Genomic DNA, 23,780 nt, shown 5'->3' with positions numbered 1-23,780 from the left:
GATTGATTTCCACAGATTTCAGTGGGCTCGAAAGCGTAGAAAGGGAAAAGTTTTCCCCAAACGAAAACAAACAAACAAACGAAGCGAAAAACACTGACTCACATGGCCCCAGCACCACTTGATACTGTGTTGGGTCCCATCTATCGAAACAGTTCGAAAAACAATTAAATCAACTGAAATCTATACGGCTGATTTTCCGGCATGTCAGCAGTTTTCCAGTGGGTTTCCAATGCAAGCGCCAATATTTTGGCGGAAACACGTGGCCACGGTTCCATTTCCGGTTTCTATCTAAAATCCTATCGGGCATCGGGCAACATTACTGTATGGGCAAAAAAAGCCGTTCCATTCGTCCATTTTTTGAGGACAATAATTCCCCTTTCGCAGGCGACAAACTTTGAAAACATTATTTCCAGTCGCAGCAGCAACCTGCCCATGGCAACGATCGTCACCGTGTTGTTCGGTTGCTAGATGGAATATGTTTTACTGTTGCGCGTTTTTTTTTTACTCTTTTTTTCTGGCCAGCAAGACAGACCGAAACCGAAAACCGACGCCATAAAAAGCAGAAATTGAACAAAAATTGTGCCGCTAACGATGTTGTGAACATTGTTCTTCGGCCTTTCGGCGGGATGATTAAATTGGGGCGACGGCGAGGCGGCGTGGGCAAAAAGTTCTGGTGCAGGGTGTTGAATTATGTGTACGCTCTGTCAGAGAAGTGTGTTTCAATCAACGGCGGAGTTTCGAGCCCGTCGCCTTTTTTTTTTGGTGCGCTCCAAACTCTGCACGCTCCGCGGCAGTGACAATTTGCTACCGCGCAAATAACATTATTACACAAGTTTTGTGCCAATTTCGTTCATTTTCACCATCACAATCGGCATCAGCATCATCATCGTGTTGTTGCCGTTTCTTCGGATGAGCTCATGCTTTGTGACGGACGATGGCGCACCGAAAACGCAGACGCATGAATTGCGCACATACGCAAATGGAGTTCGGTTTGGTGGCGATTTTATTATGCTCTTTATGACCATCGACGACACGTCGGTTTGATGACTCCTGTCACAGTTATGTTCACGTGAAGTTTGTTCAGCCCAACAAAATTGGCGCACTTTAATATCGAAGTTAAATATTCGTATTTATTATTATGTTAAGTTATCATGTCGGAGCTCTGAGTCAATGGCAGTTCCTCCAATTAATGGGGATTTATCACGGTAATCCCTACAATCCTTTTTCAATTATCCTGACCAAATTAAAATTTCATCTATTGCGTATGCCTTAAAGCAAAGCATTTAGAGGACACATCCTTTCGTTTAGTGCCATCATTTGCATGTTGATTTAAAATTATCGTTGGAGGAAGGAAACACTATACTAGGCGTAACTAATAGATTTGTAAATTTCTTTCTATTACCGTTCTCCAAATTAAATTGTGTCATTTTATTACCTCGGCTAGTGAAATAAATCAGTGCGCTGGCAAAGAGCCCGTAGCCCGCGGAGTCCGTAACTCCTCTAGTGCTGCTCCTCAGCTTAACGTCCTCCATCCGGTCGGTCGGTCGTCGGCCTGCGCGTCGGGCGGGACAGACTTTGCGTCCTGCGCGTTCGACCGCGACGACGCCGGCCCGCCATCCGCCGGCGGGATGTTCGATTTAATGAATCAGTCTAAGGTGAGGCCAAGGTGCGCACGAAATGGCCACCCCGTCGGCGTCACAGATGCGTCCATTATTTATGCAAGCATTTATGCAAATCGAAAACCGCACCGATGGCCGCCCGGGGCCGTTGCCTTCCACGGTGCAGCCGTCGCCGGAGGACATCACTAATGGAGGCTTCTGCAGTGATTTGGTCCCGTTTGAAGCGTTTGCGCTGCGCGAACATTGCAGCAGACCGTTGCCCGGGGCTGGGCAAACATGCTGAGACGCAACGGCTTACATTAAATGTTTGGAGTCCCAACCAAATTCTTTCTGTCCAGCCTATCGTATCTATCGAACGTATCGTCGTCTCGGCTTCATCGGCGCACGGAATCGGAATTCGGAATGAGAACGCGCGACAATCGACCAAGACGCGGTGGCGTTTACTGTGCCCGGCACCAGCCGCCCGGCTTTGCGCACACCTGACGCGGCCCGCACTTCCGCTACTTCCGGTTGTGCTGCGCAACACGATGAGTTATGGCTTGGGACGTGATGGATTTGCGTATGCGGCACCTGCTTCGGGAGGTGAAGGTGACACGCCATTTGCCCGGGGGGGGGAGCGCGCGATGCGTCACCGGCGACCTACACAGCCAAGCGTAGTGGTGTAATAAAAAACGATGTCGAAGGAGGTCCGCCCGGAGGGCTCGGAGCGACATTTCCGGTGCGTCTTTTATGAATATGGGAAATATATGTGGCGTTGCTTTCGAGTTTTTTACGCTCCCAAACGCGAAGGGATCTGGAAGTCTCGAGACAATGGTTTCAGCACTGGCATCCTGAATGATTTATTTTATTTCTTTCTAAACACGTTCATAAAAAGTTTCTTCTTAAGGCAGCATCCCCGAATAGGCTCGCCGAGAGAACCGATAATTCCGAGAACCGTGCGTCTCGTTCCGCACTAATTAGGATCAAACTTTTCTCACCTGACTCCCGGCGCAGATGCCAGATGTACGGGCCAATTAATTGCCAACATACCCGACACCAGACACCGACGGGCATGTCAGAGCTCGGCGAAGAATTATGATTACGAAAAACTTTGCCCAAACTCTGGCCCTGCTTTATTGCGCCCGTGTAGGTTGGAATTATGCGTGGCGGCCAGAATAATTGGGGACCGAAATTGGATCTTCCACCCAGGATCGATGGCGGTGAAAAGTGACCATCGTGACGCATTTTTTCCGCGGCGACCGGGGGGAATTGTTTTAATCAGCACCCACCGCCTGGTTTCGTTGAAATTGAAGGGTACACTGGGACGGGTGCACTGACCTGCCCTCAATCCTCGGACCAGATTCGAAGAACGAAAACAAAAAACGGACGAACGCGTTCCGTACGGGACAGGCAATCGGTTCCAAACACGCAAAATCAAACCACGCAGAGCATCACGGTGTTGACCGGGTTGGATGGATGGACAATTTCGGGGCTCATCGACGAGTGGCGGTCGGCAATGGCGACCATCACGTGGTCCGGTGGTGCGGCCCCACGACACCGCCCCTATCGCGGTGGCGGTCGCCAAACATCAAACACCGGGCCCGGAACGGCCGGTCATTTTTACCCTCGTTTAAACATGATGACTGCGCGCCTGATGAGAACACATGAGAACTGCAATCACGCCACCACCACCACCGTCAGCCTTCGGCAACAAATTATCCTCGTCCACGTTCCACCACCGTGGCCACAACGGCGTACGCCCCTTTTTCGGGCCGGATAATAGATTTTATCGAGCAATTATACGGTGTAATCAACTGCAGGGCGGCTGGCTGGGGGAGAGTGTGTCAAGAAAGGCCGTTCAATTAACCGCACCGCGCACCGATGGTGACGGCGGACCACGCACCAGAACCGCAGTAACCCAAATTGCGCCACAGCGCTACTGTCCCAGCGTGGTGTGGCGAAGAACCCTCCCGTGGCGATTACATTTTTTGGCACGCATTTGCCGATGCGTATTTGTTTTTAATTAATCCACCATGTAACACGTCAATGTCAGAATTAAATGGTATGATTCTCTTATGGCATGTGATTTTTTTTGTTTTTTATCATTCGAATGAGGCCAGCTTTAAATTTGATTGGAATTAAATGTAAAATCAACCGCTGCCGTTGGGTTCTTGAATGATGTGTAAGTGAACAACTGCGCCATCTACATTTCAAAATACTAAGCAGGCCTGCGCGCGCCCGATACAGGGTGGTTCATTCGCTTCCATTTTTGCATCTTTAAAAACCATAATTTAAAAGGCCCACCGAAACGTGTTGGGCTGATGTGTTATCTTTTTTTTGTATTAAAACGAAACAAAAAAGATTTGGAATTTACACACTGTGTGCAAAAAACTTTGTACGATAAAAAAGAAGACAACAGTTGGATAGTTAGTTAACTTTATTGTTTTCCCATCTTTAACTAAGCACGTTTTATTTCACTTTATTACTTCGTGTATCTTTTGTCCCTGGTCCTTCCCACTTGATGTTAGCTACCTAGCCCTCTGCTGCCTCTGCTGGTTATACGCACGGGTGAGCATCTAAATGTGTCTTATCTAATCAGACTCTCAGAAAGCGAATGCCAGTTCCCGAATGTTCTCCCATTACCGTTTCCGTTTTGTTCAAGTAATGTGATTTCATATTTTACTATGTACGTCTAGTTGCCAATGTGCCGCTCTTTAATGCTCTCTCCCATATTATGCTACTCCCATAGGCTGGACTACCGTTAAAATACGGCATTACGCATACGCTTTTTTCTTCTACTGAATCTTTGAAAATATTTACTAACAAAAAATACAGTGCAATTATCCGACTAACAATGATGAAATCCTGGCACGCCCTTCCGTGCCGGTGCGCTCTGTGGGATCCTATTTACAATGTTTGCTGTTTGGATCTTCCTTCGGATGCATAGGAACTCGCTCGGTGCCACCATTTGCCGGCCCTGTTTTGTGTCGATCGGCTCAATATCGCTCGACTCGCTTGCTCGCCTGATCCCGTTCAACAAGTGTCTAAACTAAGCCATTCTTATACATATAACTAAAGGGAAAAACTGATATCCTTCAGTTGCCACCGTCGTGCTCCGTTTACCGATTCTATATTCCCAGTTTAATTAAGCATCTTTGCTACCGTCCTTATCTCCTTATCGTGCGATTTATTCGTGATATCGAGTGGCCAGATATATCGTCGGTTCAAGTCGCACACGCTCACCGACAGCAATCTTTAGCTAAACTACTTTACAGTAACAATAATTTATTACAGAGACACTGGTCCACCCTGGCGTTCTATACTTTCCTGTTGTTTGGATGAATTTTACAGCTAATAATAAGATTTGATGAGAAGAATCAGTACGAGATGGGTTAATTCGAAAAACAAGAGAAAGGAAAGGTAAATCGGTTAGTCACAGAGACAGAGCGCGCAGATGAGAGAAAGCAAGAGAAAAGTGAAGAAGAGTGGATAATTTTGTGATTCTTTATTGTGTTTTTAAATATCATTTGTCTAATCCTCTCATGCTTTCGTATAAGTCTCTCCCTAACTACCTTATGAACCTGCACGCCGCTATGCGAAAAAATGAAATGAAATATGCTAACAAAAGCATAAAAGCACCCACATCTATCTACATGCTGCCCGAGTGCCGACGTTTTGCCAAACAGTCACCGAACGAAACAGACCGATCGCAGCCGGGTATGGTGGGTATTACTGGTGTCACGCTTCATCAGTATCCTGCGCGGGGCGCAGCGTTATGTCGAGCCATGTTTGGAACATCTTTTCAAATTCATGCTTGACGTTTAAAGCATCTGCCTTGACCTGGCCCAAAGGGCAACCTTGTTTGGGCAGCGATACAATTGAAACATAAAACAAATTCAAATGGACGTTGGCGTACAACCGCGTCTTATTTATCCCACATTTAGTCTCATTCAGCATAAACATACCGAAAACATTGGTATGCACCAAAAGTAAAGCTGATCGCCACAAAACGATAATAATGACATTAATAATAGGTAACAAAAAATTGAAAGAACGATAATAAGTGAAAAACCGATGGAAAATATAAATCTAAAGTCTGTCTCAGTCGAGCGCATGCGGAGTGCATAGAGCACGTTTCCGTTGTGGATCCTTTTTGTCCTCTTGTGGGTTTTTTCCTATTTTTGGCTGCGGTTCCTTCACCGTACATATCGCTCTGTGTTCTGTCCGCTGGGCAATTGGCTGTTAATTTGACAACCACCGCCACATAGGCCATGTCTCTAATGTAAACCAGAACGGTACCGGAAGATATTGAGGAAGAAAACGATACACAGTTCCCGACCTTCCAAAACCACCTGCAACGTGGCCCAACAACCAGACGAACGTGGCGCGCGCATTTGCTTTGTATCGAGTTCGCGTTCCCTTATCCAATGTAAAGAGTGTCCTAGTGTACAGTGATGAATGCTCAAGGTGATCCTCCTCCTCAACCCCTCGGTCGCGTCCCTCTATGCGAGAAGCAGACTATCGCGTGGATTGTGTTGATTTTGTTTCTTTCGCTCGTTTCGGAAGTATTTGGCGCACACCAGTCTACGCTGCGTACATCTTGTTGATTTCCGCCTGATACCGCTCCTGGATGTCCTTTCGCTTCAGCTTGAAGGCAGCCGTCACTAGGCCCATATCGGGTGTCCAAATGTCCTTGCACAGATGCACTGCGGCAGGGATTTCGCTGCGGTGCAGTTTGCCTGCAACAAACAATCGGACAGTGATGAAGAGCGGTCGCTGAAACCGGCGGACACACCGAAACACCTACATTTGCGACCGTGCTCAGCCAGTTCCTGCAGGACGGCTTTCTCGACCTTTGGATTGGCGCACAGCGCCTCGAACTCGACGCCACGGATGTCCAAGCGTTCGGCAATGTCCTCCAGGTGCTTCGGGTTCGGCACGATCAACGACACGGTGTACTGCTTCGTCGAGTCACCGTACACGCAAATATTCTCGACGACGGGGCACGTTTTCAGTTCCGATTCTACCTTGCCCAGCGATACGTACTCTCCCGCCTGTAGCTTCACCAAATCCTTCTTACGATCTGCATCGGAAAATGGGGGCAAAACAAATGGCGAACTCAATTACACCGATCTACACTGGAGGCCACCGCCAATGGCTTTCTGTTTCCCGTACCGATAATTTTCAGCGCTCCATCGGGATGGACCTCGCCGACGTCCCCGGTGCGGAACCACCGTTGGCCGTCCTCCTCGAAGAACTCTTCCTCCGTCTTGCCGGGCAGCTTGTAGTAGCCCTTCGACACCGTAGTGCCGCCGACGACGATCTCTCCCTGCGGGTACGGTTTGTTCGTGACCCGATAGTTGCCCTCTTCCCAGTTGATCAATCGGATGTCATTACTCGATGACGGTGCTCCGACCCGGCTGTACTCCATCTCCCATTCTGAAAAAAGGAAGCCACGTAGTAAAATGAGTCACGAGTTCAGCACATAACCCTCCCCGATGCGCATTAGTACTCACTGTCCATAACTGCCGCTCCGGCGGTGGTTTCCGTCAAACCGTAACCCTGAATCACGTCGACGCATAGGCAGAGCTTGATCTGTTCGTGGGTATCGGGCGCCAGCGGGGCACCACCGGACAGGATGCTACGAATCCGGCCACCGAGCAGTTTGGCAATCTTTTTGAACAGTATTCTAGGGGGAAACAAAAATAGATTCGATCCGGTTAATGTGGCAAATTCTCGTAATGTGCATTCTAAACCCCGGATCGTCGATGACTTGCAGGTATTTAATGTTTCAAGTTGATTAAAAAAGGCGGGACACTTACTTGTCCAGCAGTGGCGTCTGGAAGCCACGGGCACACCACTTCGATTTGTAGTTGTAGGCAAACTTGAAGAACGCCTTTTTCATCGGGGCCTCGGCGTTAACCTTGTCGTTGATACCCTTGGAAATTCGGTCCAAGATGAGCTGTAAAAGGGGCCACAGCCAGTCCAAAAGTAGGTTAGTGATGGGAGACTCGCTTTTACGGTGCACTTGGGCGTGGATCATACCGGAACGGACGTCATGCAGGTTGGCCGCAGTACCGATGCGTCACCCTTCGAGCCCTTCATCACCTTGCTGCTCGAGTCGATCAGCGTGAGGGGCGTCGAGTAGCCGATCGGGACGCCCGTCAGCAGGCAAACACTCTCGGCCAGCAGCTCGAAAACGTGCGCCAACGGGAGGAATCCGATCAGCACATCGTCCGGGTAGATTTTAAAGATATCACAGAAGTTCTTCATCGTGCCGATGCAGTTGGCGTGCGACAGAAGGACACCCTTCGGGGTGCCGGTCGAGCCGGATGTGTACATGATGATGGCGGTATCGTCAGCGGTCGGGGATGATCCAGCTGCAAGGGAGACAAGAGTGACCAACAATGAGACCACGATCATCCCCCCAATCAACACACACTCTACTTACGGATTTTGCTTGTACTGCCCTTCTCGATCACCTTGCTGAAGGGAATGATCTCGACGCCCTCCTTAAAACCGGTCGTCTCCGTCGGGTGCAGCTGGTCCTCCATGAAGATGATCTTCTTCACGTTTGGCGTCACGCTCAGCACGGTCTTGAATTTCGGTAGCAGCTCGTGCGAGGTGATCACGGTCGTCACTTCCGTCTCGTTGATCCCGTGCGCCACGCCGTCGTCCCCGAGCGTTGCGTAGATCGTCACCACGGGCATGTTCTGCTTGAAGCACCCGTGGGCCGCGATCATCCACTCGGCACGCGTTTCGGCAAAGATCACGATGTTCTGCTTCGGCTGCTGGCCAAGTTCGCGCAAACCACGTCCGAAGCAGGCGGCCGCATGCTCCGTTTCGATGAAGTTGCGCCACATGTAGTCGCCCATGCGGAACTTCTTGAACATCCGGCCGTTCGGCTGCATCTCGTCCTCCTCGCTCAGGATCTGGCGCGTCCCGATGCACCGCTTGGTCGTGTGTACCTTCGTCACGAAGTTAAACATCCGCTCGAGCGTGTCGATGTTGTTCTGCAACATTTTGACGTGCATCTCGCCCGGCGAGTTGAGGGTGCGGTATGTGATCGACGTGTCATCCTGTTGAACGATCTTTGCCTGGAAAGCACAAAGCACATTGATCAATAACTTTCGCCAACGGACCGCAATCTCTGTCGTAGCGCCTTTATCGGCAGTAGAAATTAATCTAATTTCGCGATACTATTGTTAATCCATTCCAAGCCCTGTTCGGTTCGTATCTCGCCCACAAGAAGGTGCTAATGAATTGTTTATCGAAAGCCGGTCACGAAGTTATCGTGGCCCGGTTCTGTATTATCTCTTTAGTGCGAAAAGTGATGTAAACATTTTCCCCCCTTTTAATCGTCTATACTCTTTTATATAAAACATTGTTACTACCTTCCAGGTACCGGCCGTGTGCCCTCCCAAGATGCCCCAAGCTTCTATACATGGACCGAAACCATCAATATATTTGCGTGCAATTATAACCACGACCACCATCGAAACGGCACCGACCCGTGGCTGGAACGAACGGAATAATTTGCGAAACTTTCAAGCAAACCCTTACTCGGAAGGCTATGGTCACGGTTATATAGTATCGTACGATATTATCGCATAACACACGCGAACCCTTTCGCGGTCAGTGGTGGAGGAAATGGCCAGCATTGCAAGGGCAGCTAGTGGACCACCACAACCACCACACATCAATGGAGTTCTCCTCTGCCATGCGGCAGGGCAGGCCACCTGTTGCGTGTGCGCCAGAGGGGTTAGTGGTAAACCTCGCAGCAGTAGCTAATGTGCTTGAAATTAAGATAAAACTTTTTTTGCACATTGCAAACCCGTCAAGAGCTCAAAAGGCCGAGATGCAGTACGCACGCGGTTCATGATGATAAGCCAAAACACCGGGAGAAACATAGATAAAGTTACACTTTCCGATAAGCGTCGCCGCGGCGAGTCACTATGTAACAGCAAAATAAAAGAATGTTCATGCGTCAAACGTGGAGCTTAACTTCGGAGGGAAGGATTACATTCGGAGTTATGGCCCCCGCTTAAGCGCCTCCGTAGCGCCACCAGCATTCATTTTGCGCCGTGTGTCCGAGCACTTCTTTGACATTCCCAGGAAAGGATCCTCTGCCGGCGTAGTTCACGCTCTCCGCTTACCTTTACGCGCCGTGCCAGCTGCCGCCGTTTCCATGGTCGCTGGATGACTAGGTAGATCGGCATCGTGATAATGTCGTAAACCATCGAGATGATCTTGATCGCCCCGATGGCCGTCTGAACCCAGACGCTCTCCATGCTGTCGTGGGGAAAGTGTAGGAAATTAGTTCAAAAGGCCATTAGTTTCTAGAGGTGTAAATTTCATAACTATTGAGATGTTTGAAAAAAAACGTCGTGCAATGTGAAATAAAAAAAATTATAGTTAAATTAGAAACGTAAACTAATAGTGTTAAGCATCGTGATGAATGATAAGTTATATGAATGTTAATTTTTTACACGGAATCCCCACTGTCTAGCAATGTAAGAGTTTCTTCAAGCACCACTTAAAGAAGGCGCTGACCCGGCCCCAACAATGTGTACGCGCATTATGCTCATTACAGCTCTGCCTAGAAACAAAGAACCATCATCACCGCCAACTAAGAACACTTCGGAACAACGCCTTACTTTTGCCGAACCATCGTGTGTTTACTGCTGCAGAGCGCAGTCAACCCAAAAGTCGGAATGTAGAAGTAGAACTTGGCGCTACTGGGCACGGTGCACAACACACACTACAACTGCAACTGCAACCAGAAACAACTACCACACAACACCGGAGACCTCTAGCGGAAACTCCACCGCACCGGAACGAGCAGAACCACGAACTGAGCGCTGCACCTCCACCGGCACAAACATAAAAAGGCACTCCAAGTTCACGTTCAAGGAGGGCGCCGCAATGGCAAGAGTTGACCATAGAAGAGCCACATCATCAGCCACATACTATACCGATAAAGAGTGATAGACAGAGAGAGAGAGATAACGTGATAATATGGCGAAGGGGGTGTGCAACGGAACTTATCAGTCAGAATCTTATCGGACATAACTGGCAAAACGGACAACAACTCTGCTGCTGCTGCCCTTCGGTCCAGTATCCGGATCTTGAGGGCGCAGTAGTGTTCTCTAGCTGCTAGCTTGGAGTTCCTGGTCCAAATAACTGTGCAAATCGGTTACAGCTTCCAAGGACATGCGTGCGATAGATCTAACAAAAATGCCATAAAGCATGGAACGGAAGACCAGGATTAGGACTGGGTCAATTTGATGACGAAACTGGCAAACCTACGATTGGTGCGGTGTAACCAACCGGTGGGTTGTTTTAAGCCGATAACCTCCAGCACCAGCCACTTCGGTTGCGCGTTCGGCCGGACTCTGCCAGCCAACTTCGATAAGATTACCCGAAAGCAGCCTGGTGAAAATAATTCAAAGCTCTGACCGACACGCAGATTAGGGACCAGAAAGCAAAGATTGATTTGTCCCTTTTTTGTTCTTTTACCGGTGGTCACCTCAGGGGTCTTGGTCACAGTGGGGGCCATTACAACGCCATAACCAAGCAGTGCGCTCCAGAAATGTTTATGGCGCTTGTGCGTGTTATGTAATGATAATTAAAAAATCTTCGTGCAATTGTCTTCCTCCAATCAGTTATCGTGCGCCGCTATGGAATTAAAAAAAAAAGAGAAAATCGAATTCATATCTTGCTGGGCTTAGAGTAGCGCGGCAGCGATGGGGTTGCGATTTGCGCCCCAAGGACACGGATAATTTCTGCGCCAGCAGAGAGCTTAACAAATCCCCCCGAAACCGGTAAATAGAAAGTACCCGCCCAGATCGAGATAAAAATCCGAACCGGAAAACCGGGCAGCATGGCAACGTAAGTGCCATTTTTCGGGTTGCTTTGTAACTAGACTCCTTGGAACTGTGCCATGATTGCTGAGCTGATACGAGCCTATCATCAACAGGCGGCAACGTCGACTTTCGTCAAGTCAATCGAGGCTGGACTTCGACCCGCCGGGGAGTGCGCTCCGTGCGTAAGGATTGCATTGATTATGTGCGATAGACGGAAGCAGCCCTTTGACCGATAACGAATCCGGCATGCGACGAGGTGCATCCGCTTCTACCATCACCCGGCGTTCGTATGTTTTTATCTATTGGGCTTCGGACCGACGTCCGGATGAATGAGGATTATGCAGCAACAGATAGCATATCGGGCACGTTTTGGGAAACCCTGGCAGCTACTAATGCATGGAATCCCGATTGCAACATCGGGCGCAGCAACCTTTGGAACCGCGCAAACATCGATGAGTAAAGAAACCAGTGAGCCTTCTCTGTGAGTCTGACTCTCGGTGACTGGTAACCGATAAGCTGAACTCGAACCCGTGATAAGCACCACCAAACACGGTTCGAAGACGTTTCACGATTCAGTTCTGGTCAACGCTTGCCGGCCTGTCCCCGGGAATGAAAAGTTGTGTGATGAGTGTGATTTTCTGTGACGGATGTTTCAAAGCAATAGATCTACTGCTACGAGGTTAAGCCTATGCACTACATTTTGGTGATACTTCTAGCCGTGAACAATACGAGCAACGGTAAGAAATCGTCAACAGAAATCGATAGAACTAACAAAACAGGCGACATCAAGTGAAAACTGTGGGTTCTTACAGTTTTCTGAGTTTATCATGCAACGTTAAGCTAAAAGTAGACAAAGAGGGGGGTTAAAGAAAGAAACGATTAGTATGGCGAGGAATCGCTTCATCAATCTCACTGTTAGAAACGTGTTTGTTAGGTTTGTTGGAAATAATACTTCAATTCTACACTTAGTACCGAGTAGAGAGAAAAGAAAGGCGAACACGGAAAAATCAAAAACAGTTAAGGCAAAAAAAGAGAGTGTCAACAAATTTGAACGCATCGAAAAATCAACCGCCGCCCAAACCGGCGCGCCTCTACTTACTGAATGTCTTCTTCGATGAACATTTTTGCTACGCTTAACGGTTGAAACCCTCCGGGTCGGGGTTTCGTTCAGAACCGCACAACGCGCTGCGCGGTTGCGTAGGATATTAACAATCTTCGGTTTTGGTAACTCTATCGGACCCTTGGATCGGGAAGTTTGTCTCTTACAATGCGAACGAAGTAAGTGTTTTGGACGTTAAGCTTTTAGTTGATTTGTCATTTCCGGGAAGGGAATCTTTTGACGCCTTTTTAATAAGTTACTATTCCTAAAAACACACACAAACACACAGAGTTCTTGAAACGCGAATACAATGTACTGTTCCCCGAACGAAACACTGCCGATCAACGTGATCAACAAACACGTGTCCTCTCGGAAGGGAGGAGAATTGTTGCACCGAACACGGGTAAACGTTGCAAAGGTGTCTGCCTTCTAATCGATGCTAATGATGGTGATGGTCAATGTCACAAAAATGATTCCCACCGGCCGTGCTGAAGATGTGATGCACATTTAGAGATGGTCCGGTTGGAGCAATGAAACACACAGACACACACTTCTGGATCGTGACGGAACACGGATGATCCACACACAGAGATATGACGCGCCCCGGATGATCTCCCGGATGGTATGGATGTGAATTATGCAAACGGACGACGAAACGAATGCGCGCCACTCTGACGTCGCTTCAGCTGATTCAGGCGCCGGGCAGTCCACGACTCCGCGCGTGGCCGATATTCACCTGTGGCAAGCAAGCCCTGGAAAGAGACACACAACAAAAGCGGTATTAATGGATGCATGGAAAAAAATCATCGAAAATCAGGCTTAAACGATTGACGTAAAACTTTGACTCGAGAAGCCGTAAAAACCGCCATCAATCGGTTGCGGAATTAAAGGGAACCACAAAAAGGCCGACATAGATACTTCAAAACTAACTCATTAAAGCACCCACTAAGAACGCCTAAATCGATCGGTGGACAAGACCCTTACAGGATTAGAGTAAAAACACGTTTTATCTTACAGCAGATTCCAGCAGGTTGCACTATCGAGAGTGTGTGATTTACGATCGTTCTCCGGATCCGGTCAAGTGACGAATGACGCTGCTGGTCGCGCGTGTAAGAGGTTATAATTAATACTCGAATATTCTACTTCCTACCACCTCTTCAACCATGTCAGAGAGGCCGCGGAAGCCGGGCAAGCCAGTTACTGGTACACGGCTACTGCTGATAATGACGGTCGATGATTGGCGAATTCGTAACCTTAATCAAGTCGAAGCAAGCGAGAGAACTCGTCTACCGTAGCCCAAGGTAGGTTACCTTCATTCTAAGCGACCCCTTTGCGTGTCACGAGAAAAAGAGCATACTGGACAGTCTGGAAGGTACTATTAGAATTCGTTCTAAAGCATCCCTAGTGCCTCAAAAAAACCGCAGTAGGATGGACACCTCCGACTGAGAAGCGGACACTTTGCGGTAACGGAAACGGACATTTTCCGGTGCGTCGAGAAGCTGCCACCTAAAGCAGTCCGCTGCGTTTGTGGGTCAATTTCCAATTTACTCATCCCGCGGAAGGCTGATCCAAAGTCCACTCCCATTGGCGGGATCATCTCCACGCTTTGTAGGTCGCGGACGCGTCACTAATTCAATTGTTTCAAATTGAGCACAAATTGAGGGCTTTCCTGCGATATCTTAGCGGCGCCTAGAGCGGGTTGGCGACACAACAGTGCTGATAACGCCCACCCCCGCCACACGGCCAGTGATAAGCGATTCCCGTAAACCTTGTGTGGCCCAAAGAAAGCACAGCTCAACCGACCTAACGATGGCCTGAAAAGCTCCCGCGAAATGGTCAGCCACTGCGCTGTAGCCTTCTCGTTAAACTGGCCTGGGTGGTGAGATAATTCAAAGTAATGAGCAGAGAGCGCGCGCGCGCGCCAACTCCGATCACGTGGCACCGGTACAAAGTACAGCGAGGGTCGTATGATCGAGCCACCCAACCACGATCGAGAGAGATCGTGGGTACGTCCGACGTAACCACGTCGGTGATCGTCACACATACGCGTGTGGTGCGCCATCAATCGCGTCGAGTGCGTGGCGCCTTAATCTTTGCTTCTCTAGCAGACGCACCCAAGATGACCCAAAACACGGCATACCGGCTGATGGTGGACTCCGGTTGTTTAACTTCTGGTGGAGCGCAGAACTGGAACATAAACCGCCCATGGGGGTGGTGGATGCGAAAAGATCCCAACTAACAAATAAACAACGAGACCACCACCCGTTGGCCAGAGTTTATCGATCGTATCATAATTTAATCCATCACTTTGCACAAGCAGCGTTGCGCGTTTGCAAAGGATGACCTGAACCATGATGCCCACCAGAAAAAACAGTCCATGGTGGCGATTCACTCGAAGGCGATACTATCTCCCCTTTGTGGTTCTGTGCTTTGTGTGTCACCCGTGCCCCATAAAAACTTGTCTTCTTTCTGTATCGGTTTGCGCTGAAACAACACAATGGCACCCCAGGATGACCCGCGGTATTAGTCATGCTCCGGGGGCTTTTGCTGGTAAGAGACACACTCGTGTCTTTATTGAATGATTCATTGGCAGGATTGATAAACAAAATGTCCACTCTTTGTCGCGCATAGTCGAAGGCACCCTTGAAATAACTGGTTGAACCTCTAAACTGGCAGCCATCCCACCACCAACTGCTACTTATCCCATCCCTATCCTTCTTCTCCAGCAAAACCCGTGTGCCGTGGATCAACTGCGTGAAAATGTATTAAATTTTGAAACAGAATATGGTCCACCTGTTCGGTTTGAAGTGGCGCTGCGGCCTGCCGGGAGCTGCTATGCGAGAAATATGTCTGATGAAGTTGCTACGCATGTAACTTGGCTTGGCAGCGCGCAGGCAAGGTAGACAATCATGATGGAAAAGCGCTACGTGTGTGTGCGGCATGGCGTGTACTGTCCTATTGAAGGACGAAATGGGAACTCAATTATTCAACAAGGACGCTACATGCAAGGAAGCAACCAGAATATCTACACGCCCCAAAGTTCAGAAAGAAAGAAATTTTCGAAGGGGATACATCATTGCGGGAGGGAATTTATTACCCCTAACGTAACGTAAACAACTTAACGGTAATATTTGGGGCAGTTCCACAGGTCATGTCAAACAAGAACCAGCTCAAAGGTACGGTGGTTATTCCACCTGCCACTTATTGGTGATTGGTGATGATAATGAAGCACTCCTCAAGCGATTTCCGTGCCAGTGGTAAATGCTGTTGCCCTTATCAATGCAATCGTTACACTTCAACCGACACTCCATTCACGCTGATTAGAGTGCGCTAAACTAGGAAGTATACGTCGCAACTACCAAGGACCAACACGCGATCAACCGACACCCGACTTCGCGACTTCGATTATCACCACCAGCCACATCAAGTCATTCATCCTAATATAGAGCATGGCGCCCATCAGACCGCGCTATCAAAGATCGATCATCCTTCAGGCAGGCGCAATAGGTTAGACAAATTAGATCGCGGCACGAAGGACACAGGGCCATACCGTGGCACGGTGGCGCCCGCCACGTTTGTTTACAACCGCAACGGATGCCAGGGGAACGAAACGGAAGTGTGCGCAGGACTTTGAGCCAGAGGTTGACTGGCGCCTTGATTGGTTCCTACTAACTCGGGCAAGGATCGGTGGACAGGGCCATCGACTTAGTTCGACGGCAAATGAGTTTATAATTTTAGATCGATCATACACGTCGAAGAAAATGGCACCGTTCCGAGATGCTAAAGGGCATTCACTGTGTAATTAGCCTTCTATACCGGACACCATGAGGACACTTTAGTCTTTAAGTGGCCAAAACCATGAAGCTGGTACTCATTCCGTGACAAGGTGGCACTATTTTATTCAAATGAATGATGTTTCCTCCCAAAAACCGGATTCCAGTGCGGCGTCAGTAGCGTTCTGTTTGCCTACTGCTTGAAACTGGACGCGTAATCCGGTTGGTTCCGGAACTCCAGCATCACTTGACCCACACTCGGTGGTTCCCCATGCAAAGCTTCAATACCCCACGCGATGGGTTAGAGGAGTTGCGCCACTAACGAGTGAACAAAAGCGTTGCCGTCTCGACCTTGGCCCATCCTGCTCCGCGCTCTCGTTGGCCCAAACGGTCTGCGGTCCGAGTTGAACTTGAACTTGAGACGCTTCGCGGTACAGTACCGACCCCTGCGAGCCGGCGAGATCTCTCTGTTTGTGTTTGATGTTGTCAATTAGTCTGTGTCAATTGATCGCGGCCAATCGCGGGCCATCATAGGGCCTCTCCGCGACTGTCGAACGGCACGCGAACCGGTACCACTTCACCCATCCATCAAGCCGATTGTAAACAAAGCCATCAGTGCCACACTATCAGCTGATCTGCGGGGGGCTAGGTCGCTAGGAGCTAGCGCGAACTGATCTGTGCCCCGGACCTCTTGCCAAGGGAAGAGAGCTTGTTCGTTACTCAATTCCACAAAAGTCTGGCCGAAAGCGTTTAAGCTGAGTCGTTGCAATATCGTTGCCGTCGAGGATTACGCCGACATGAGAACGAACGTAATGTGGTCAACCTGAAACAGGTCAACGACAACAGGTAATTACTAACCAGTTCCAGTGCGCGCTGCTTCTGTCAACATTTGCTGCACTTTTTGCCACGATCACGAGCAATGTGATGGCGCGGCTTTCGCAACTTTCCCCGTCGAGCCACACATGTCTTTACATCACAGCCCGACGGGGTCAGCTACCTACCTAACCGGTAAACTGTCGGTCCATTTCCCCCGAAACACAACGGTGAGAAAATTGAGGAAATCAGGGTATCATCTAATTTTCTCCCCTTCCGGCCCAGCCTCGGTGGTCCGGGTGTCTGTGTCTTATCGCTTCGCCGAAAGCGAAACCATAGTTCGCTCCGCCGTTCATTCGACAAATCTTTGCCTCGATTACGCGATCAGCGGAGACTAACGATCGCTTAATGACCTCGCGGGCGCGATCTTGCAAGCACTCGACCGGTACCGGTTCACGCTCGGTGCACAGTCCGCCCGACGTCGACATCGACAACGCGGTTCGTCTCGTCCCCGTCGGCCGATCTCCAACGGGGAACGCGCGAGGGGGAACGTAAGGCGGGCGGCTATGTTACATGATGCCTCTCGAGCGCGCGCGCGCGTATGTAAGATGCGATTTAAGGTTATCCGCAGCAGCAACGAGAGGCCACTAGGGAGGGGGCCACACAAAAAATCCGATAAGAAGTCGGATGTGTGTTGCGAGAGGACGGTGTTGGTGGTGCGGCGGCAGGTTGTGTGCGTTTCTGTACGATCTCAGCGCGATCTTTGGACTCATCGTACGACTGACGTTGGCGACGCTGAAGGACTGTGGACTGTGGCCTGTGACCGACCGACCGGGGACTCTGGCCGGCGCCAGCATCCTCCTGTCTCGACGCAGAGTCGGATACTGTCTTGCGATTCTTCTTCTAAAATAGAAATTAGATCTTTATTGAGGGGTGACATATTTTAACGACGATTGCGTAGAGGTGGACATTGTTTATTCTATAAACGATTTGTTGTGACGCGCTTATTTCCCGAAAGAGTGATCAAAGTTTCGTCCGTCCATCGTGGTTTGTTCGTTAAATACAACTCGGCCACCGCGTGTTACGCAATGGCACGGAGTGACGGAACGATGAACGAGAAACGCGAGAAAAAGCAGTATTTACCGGCTACTGTCGGTTGCACGATTCACATGGCCAATGCACTTTATTTGGTGAACTCCCCTGCAGGATGGCGCTTGCGCTACAGACCACGTGCGTGCGGAATGGATTGTATGGTCCGCTGAACACTAGGAGCCTACCCGACAACATATGAAGCCGGCAACGCTATCGACATAATTCTGTTTCTTCTGCGAAGCAACAGCATCCAGAGCTAGAGTGTCACTCGCGACACAGCATTCGATTGCGAACCGCATTTTCGATGCAATTTGGGGCCAGGCAAGCAGCTGCTACTGCTCGGAGTCACCGAGAGCATTACTCACGATTGTTCCCTGTCCTCTCTGCTAGCATTCCGTTGCATGCGTTTAATTTAATTTTAGAACAACCATGCTTCTTGGCGGCCACCAAAAATATCGGTTGGCGCGCAAGAGGTGCGTGCGCCACCGTCGTGCGGATCGGCATTTCAAGCTAAACGATTCGAAAAATTAAAGCCATTCCCAACTGGGAACCAACCTCGGCCACTATGCTAACAGTTTGGGAACATTTTTGCCATAGGAATTAGAATCAGTATCAACGTGTTTTCATGGTTTTTTATCACAAAAAAATGTCGTTGGTTTCATGCGTCTGGCCAAGACAAATGGTAACTGTCTGCGGTTCACCGAGTGCCTCTTCCTCGACCTTATGCACCGCAGTTACTGCAGTTTGTCCTGTGTCCGCGTTGAGGCCTCCAACGTACCACGATCGTCTTCAAACAGGTGATCGCACAGAGCCCTCACGTTTGCGCAGAGCGACAATTCCAAGCGACAAGATGGTTCAGCATACTCCTTTCGGTTCGCGACGTAAGTCAGCAGCCATTGTATCCACAAATGTACATGCTTCTAAGAATGGCGATGAAAAACAGCATGGTTCTAGACCCATTATCGCTATTTTAGCAGCCATTGAAGTTGTCTGACCAAACAAGATTAAAAACGAGTCCGTCCGACGAGGTCAGACAAACAGCAGAGGCAGGTAACGCTAAAGCGATTTCCGCCAAACGATATTGAAGGAGCATGAAAAGGACACCAACCCAACGGTGGTGGGTCAACCAGTCAACCAACCGATGTCTGTGACACACACTGTAATGTCGGTTCGCTCGAAGGAGAACGGTTTGCGTAAGCAAGCGACCGAGTACAACCCGTGCGTCCGTGGATAACACCGATGGAAGGCCTTTAATTGCTGCCCATAAATATGATAAGCCAACGAGAGTAACTCGTGCGAACTGGTGGGGGGGCTGCTTGTCGCTGCGCTTTCCAAGAACCACAAATTTCGTAACGAAATAAATCAGCGCCGTACTTGGCGCTGGCGCTCGTAATTATATTCGCGCCAGTGAGCGATGTAGCGCGTGCGCAAGTCGGTAACTGATTCCAGTCCAACACGTTGCGATATTCATGAACATGAAAATGCAGCTCCTAATCGGTCCCGTGAGCTGTAGAACAATCGGACCTTGTTATCTAACATTCAAATTGAGCTTTTGTAATCAACAGGATAACATTCATGGCGTGAGTTCAGTCGAACACATGTAGACATACATATAGCGTACTCAAGCGACGAGATATCATAAATCTAGGAGGGGTCAGACAGCAAGCTGATGTGACACCAAACCTCCGGCGGCCTCGTGCACCGCACATTGAACGCAGCAAAAGGTCGCAGTAATTAGCACTCGAACACTAATGTGGCTAGAAAAGGCCATTCGTGAGCTTCGAAGATCTCGTATTATCGGAATGATTATCAACGGTTTGTGTTAATTTGGAAATAATTTGTTTTGCGAGCAGTTCGAAGAGGCGAGATAAGAAGCTGGAATGAGATCTTTTAGAAACAACACCTTGAGAGGCGCAGGGTAACGTAATCACTTCCATCGCTCCGCTAGACAATGGCGCAACAAAAATGCAGTCAGGTCTGGCCACATTCACGTGAAGTGCATCGATGGGCCTCACACAACCCATCTCTCGCCGTTCGCGCCGATCGTGCAGCGGATCACCGGGGGGGCCACATTCAGTTCTGGACCAGTACGGTTCGCGCTTTCTTCATCGTGGCCAACGGCCATGGCGCACAACTGCGCACGTGTTTCTTTCAGGCTCCAGTAGCCACCATAACCTCCCTCACGAACGGTGCGCTTGGGTCAGGACCAGACACAACATGCCGCGCGAAGAAGATGCTAAAAAAGGAAAGATGCATCACGAAAAACTGGTTTTCCTTCGCACGGAAGCCCCGATAAGCCCTTTTGGGAGCACAGCAAACCGCTTCATTCCCTTCCGCCGGGTCCAGTAGTGCCTCCAAGCTTGCCCCAAAAGGGCCTGCCATTGGTGTTGAGAATAAAAGCGTAGCACAATAAATTGCATTGAAGATACATTTTTCCTAGCCCAAGCTGGACAAAACGGAATAGACCAGGCGGCCCCGCAGACCGGGAAGGACAAAGTTGGAAGGGATGGATATAAAAATAAAACCCAGAAAAAGAAACAACATCGCAACCCCACCCTAGGAGCTCAAGGTTACCGTTGTTCCAGGAATCGATCGGCTCCGGGTCCGGCGCAAATAACCGGTTACGGTTGAGGTGAAATGGGGACGCCAACAATTTAGCAACAACACGAACAACGAACGCGGGCTGCTGCCTGCTGGGGAGGCCGCGCAACACCGTCTTCCAGATGGCACACATACATCCAGAGAGCGATCGGGGGGCCAATGCTCCTCCGACAAAAAGTGATACTCCGGGTGTTCCAGGGAGGGAATACGTAAACAACACATGGCGCATCTTCTAGCAAAGGAACGTACGTGAACCCACGTTGAAATGATGAAGGCCAATTCGGTCTCAAAATTGAGGTACATTTTTGCTAAATTGTTGTTTGTTGAATACAGCACACTCCGATACCCGGGGGGTGAATCGGATTTGCGAACCTCAGCATAATTACAGTGGCGTGTCGTGAGTGCTTGGAAGGTGTTACGGTCACGTTACCGCATCGGTTTCACGGCAGCGACAACCGTACGAAGGATAGTCAGGTGATTTACGAGGACTGCAAGGAACGGAAACTAGGAAACATAATAGTTAAATAGCATGAGACCCAGTGCCGCTACGGAAGCGACTCTAGCGGCACGCCGAGGCCGGTTTATGCAACGACAATGCGAATCCTTTGAAAGGTTTCACTCTGCAATCGATTTTCCTGTTTTTTCGGCCCCCACACCGAGTGGTGCGGATATTGAAACAAATTTTAACATTACCGTCACCAAGGACAAACCTTGGGAAACCCTTTTTTGCTACAGTTTCGAAAGCTCCAGAGTTCCCCGAGGGACGGTTTAATGATTTTTTGCTTGACCTTTGCAACATTATGGTTGCGATTCGGATCGAGCGTGTCCTTAATCTGTCGTCCACTGGTATTCGAAAGCGCAAAAACCGGTTCAACGGCGAGAGGGGCATCGAGAAAGACTTTCTTCGACTTGCCATCGACAGCCGTCTGGGACATTGGCGAGATAAGGCACATCAGCGCGACAAGCATTAGAAGAAGCAGGAACCCCCAAAAGAAGCCGCCGTCAAGTTGGACAAAAACGCGGAGTGCCTTCAAGACCACTCGTAACACGGGCGGGGAGGATCCATCCCCCAACCCACTGCAGATTGCACGCTCTGGCCGTCCACCGCCACCATCCACGAGCTACGCGTTGACCTCCTTTAGCGCTGTTTCTGCCGGGCACGGGTGACGACACCATACCTTTACCGCGTTGGCCACCGGCTGATGGCGGGGCGGCCGCGGGATACCATCGCATGTTTTTCGCCGATGCATTACCAACACCATCACGATCTGGGGGAGTTTTCCTCGGTTTCAGTGGTCGGTCGAACTGTCAAAACACATACTGCTCACTTCCTCTCTCTATCCGGAGGGCCTACTCCCGTTTTGTGGCAACTGACCGGTCCGCGATCCGGTGGAGCAGAGAGCAAAACAGAGGCACCACAAAACACCGAAATGTGGTACGATTTCTACTCTCTCCCCTCGAGAGAGGTGGACTCCGCAAGCACGTTGGCCAACCAATACCACTACCAGCGTGGCCACGGTCCTGCGCCGTACGGTATCGGCATCGTACGATCCGGACTATTCGCGCGCGCGGACTACGCGTACCGCAAAACACCGGTGTCCGTCCGGGGTTGGTGAGAAAAAACCGACTTGAAATGTGTGCCATCGCGCGGACGTCCAACATGTTGAGGGGCACCGCCATCAGTTTCGCACGAGAGAAAGGAGCTGCGGCGAGAAGGTGCGAAAAGGGGCAAATACATCGGCCACGCGTTATGCACGGCACTGCATAATTGCATCGTGTGCGACCCACACTTTCACCATGCTAAGAGTGGGTTAAATAGAAAAAAACCCGACATTAGGCCACTTTTTGGCATTCGATCGGCGGATTAGAAACCGTTTTCGTCGATTGATTGATGGGTCTTCGGGAGTCGATGCGAACGCCAAGGTGATAAACTTCGCCGTTGTGTTGGAATGTGTTCTAGCCACCGGCGGATGTGGGGCGTTTTGAGCCGATAAAAACGTGGCGCTCCGCTCCAAGCATAAAAGAAAGCGGAAAAAGAACGGCAGAACCCACACACACTGTGTCTGCTTCTACAACCGAAACATGATTCTCCGTCTCATCGAATTGCCCTCATTATCTAAAAGAAAATTAAACCATCAGAATTCGTTACAGTTTCCAATCACGAAGCATCGGAAGACGATGCTTGGGTTTCAGGGTGCTGGAGGCGAGGCAGGCCCAGAGGAAGGCCTTCACCTGGAACGCTAGAACGGAGACGTCAAAACCAAGGCGAGGTCCACGCTCCGCACGGCCATTCGACGTGTTTTCGATGGAAAAGGTGACGAAGTGGAACAGCGTTTCTGCCTTTCTCCATGGCACCAATCTTTTTTTCGTCTGCCTTTCTTTTTCGAAGAACCTTTCACACTTTCGCACACACGTCGCACTCGGGATATTACACTTTTTTTACACCACAATGTTTGCAAATAACGAACAATGGGACTTCCAACACTCTTCACGACATTCCTCACCTTTTCACGACGACGTAATCACAACGGGAACGGGATATTGATATGGGATATCGGCACCGTATTGAACTGCACAAAAACACAATACCACACCGCGCAGAGAAGAAATTTCAGGTCCAACGTAAATTCCCAGCACGTTCGGAGCGAAAAAGAGTTGGAAAATTTTTGAAAGAAATCTCTGGCTGTTTCTCTGAGAATCCGTTGAACGTAACTTTGAAACTTTGAACCTGATGGCGAACCTGACTAAGCGAACGTGAGAAATATCCCGGTCTGTATTGGCCAATCACAAATCGCCGTTTATCTTAGCTCACTCGCGGTGGTGAGCGAACTCCAATTTGGGCAGTTTAACGACCGGTTGGACACGCAGGAAATACACATTCGATTTGAAATATCACCGTGACTTTGTGAATCAATCCTGTTTTCGCTTGCCATTTGAA

General features: G+C 49.5%; 1 protein-coding gene across 2 annotated transcripts; it reads right to left on the bottom strand.

Annotated features, from left to right (window-relative positions):
• Positions 1-5,324: 5,324 nt before the first annotated feature.
• On the bottom strand, positions 5,325-23,467 carry LOC131211151 (fatty acid CoA ligase Acsl3). 2 transcript variants are annotated; one of them, XM_058204516.1, is made up of 10 exons: positions 23,347-23,467; positions 12,564-13,315; positions 9,755-9,890; positions 8,050-8,695; positions 7,644-7,978; positions 7,421-7,560; positions 7,115-7,287; positions 6,774-7,037; positions 6,406-6,681; positions 5,325-6,337 (listed from the first exon to the last, which is right to left on the bottom strand). In XM_058204516.1, the coding sequence occupies exons 2-10, from the start codon at positions 12,584-12,586 to the stop codon at positions 6,183-6,185; spliced, it is 2,148 nt and encodes a 715-aa protein (XP_058060499.1). In that variant the 5' UTR covers positions 12,587-13,315; positions 23,347-23,467; the 3' UTR covers positions 5,325-6,182. The 2 variants fall into 2 exon arrangements, with proteins under 2 accessions (XP_058060499.1, XP_058060500.1); XM_058204517.1 differs by lacking the exons at positions 12,564-13,315; positions 23,347-23,467 and adding an exon at positions 10,256-10,314.
• Positions 23,468-23,780: the final 313 nt, after the last annotated feature.

This window comes from Anopheles bellator, chromosome 2 (genome assembly GCF_943735745.2).
Source record: "Anopheles bellator chromosome 2, idAnoBellAS_SP24_06.2, whole genome shotgun sequence".
NCBI classification, from domain to species: Eukaryota; Metazoa; Arthropoda; class Insecta; order Diptera; family Culicidae; genus Anopheles; species Anopheles bellator.
This window is presented reverse-complemented; position numbering and strand designations above follow the sequence as displayed.

Excerpts from the sequence above, each read along its gene's own strand:
- LOC131211151 (XM_058204516.1), bottom strand. The coding sequence starts at position 12,586 with ATGTTCATCGAAGAAGACATTCA. Across the intron at positions 6,682-6,773 it reads TGGAGCGCTGAAAATTATCG|ATCGTAAGAAGGATTTGGTG; the intron begins GTACGGGAAACA and ends TTTCCGATGCAG. Across the intron at positions 6,338-6,405 it reads GGCTGAGCACGGTCGCAAAT|GCAAACTGCACCGCAGCGAA; the intron begins GTAGGTGTTTCG and ends TGTTTGTTGCAG.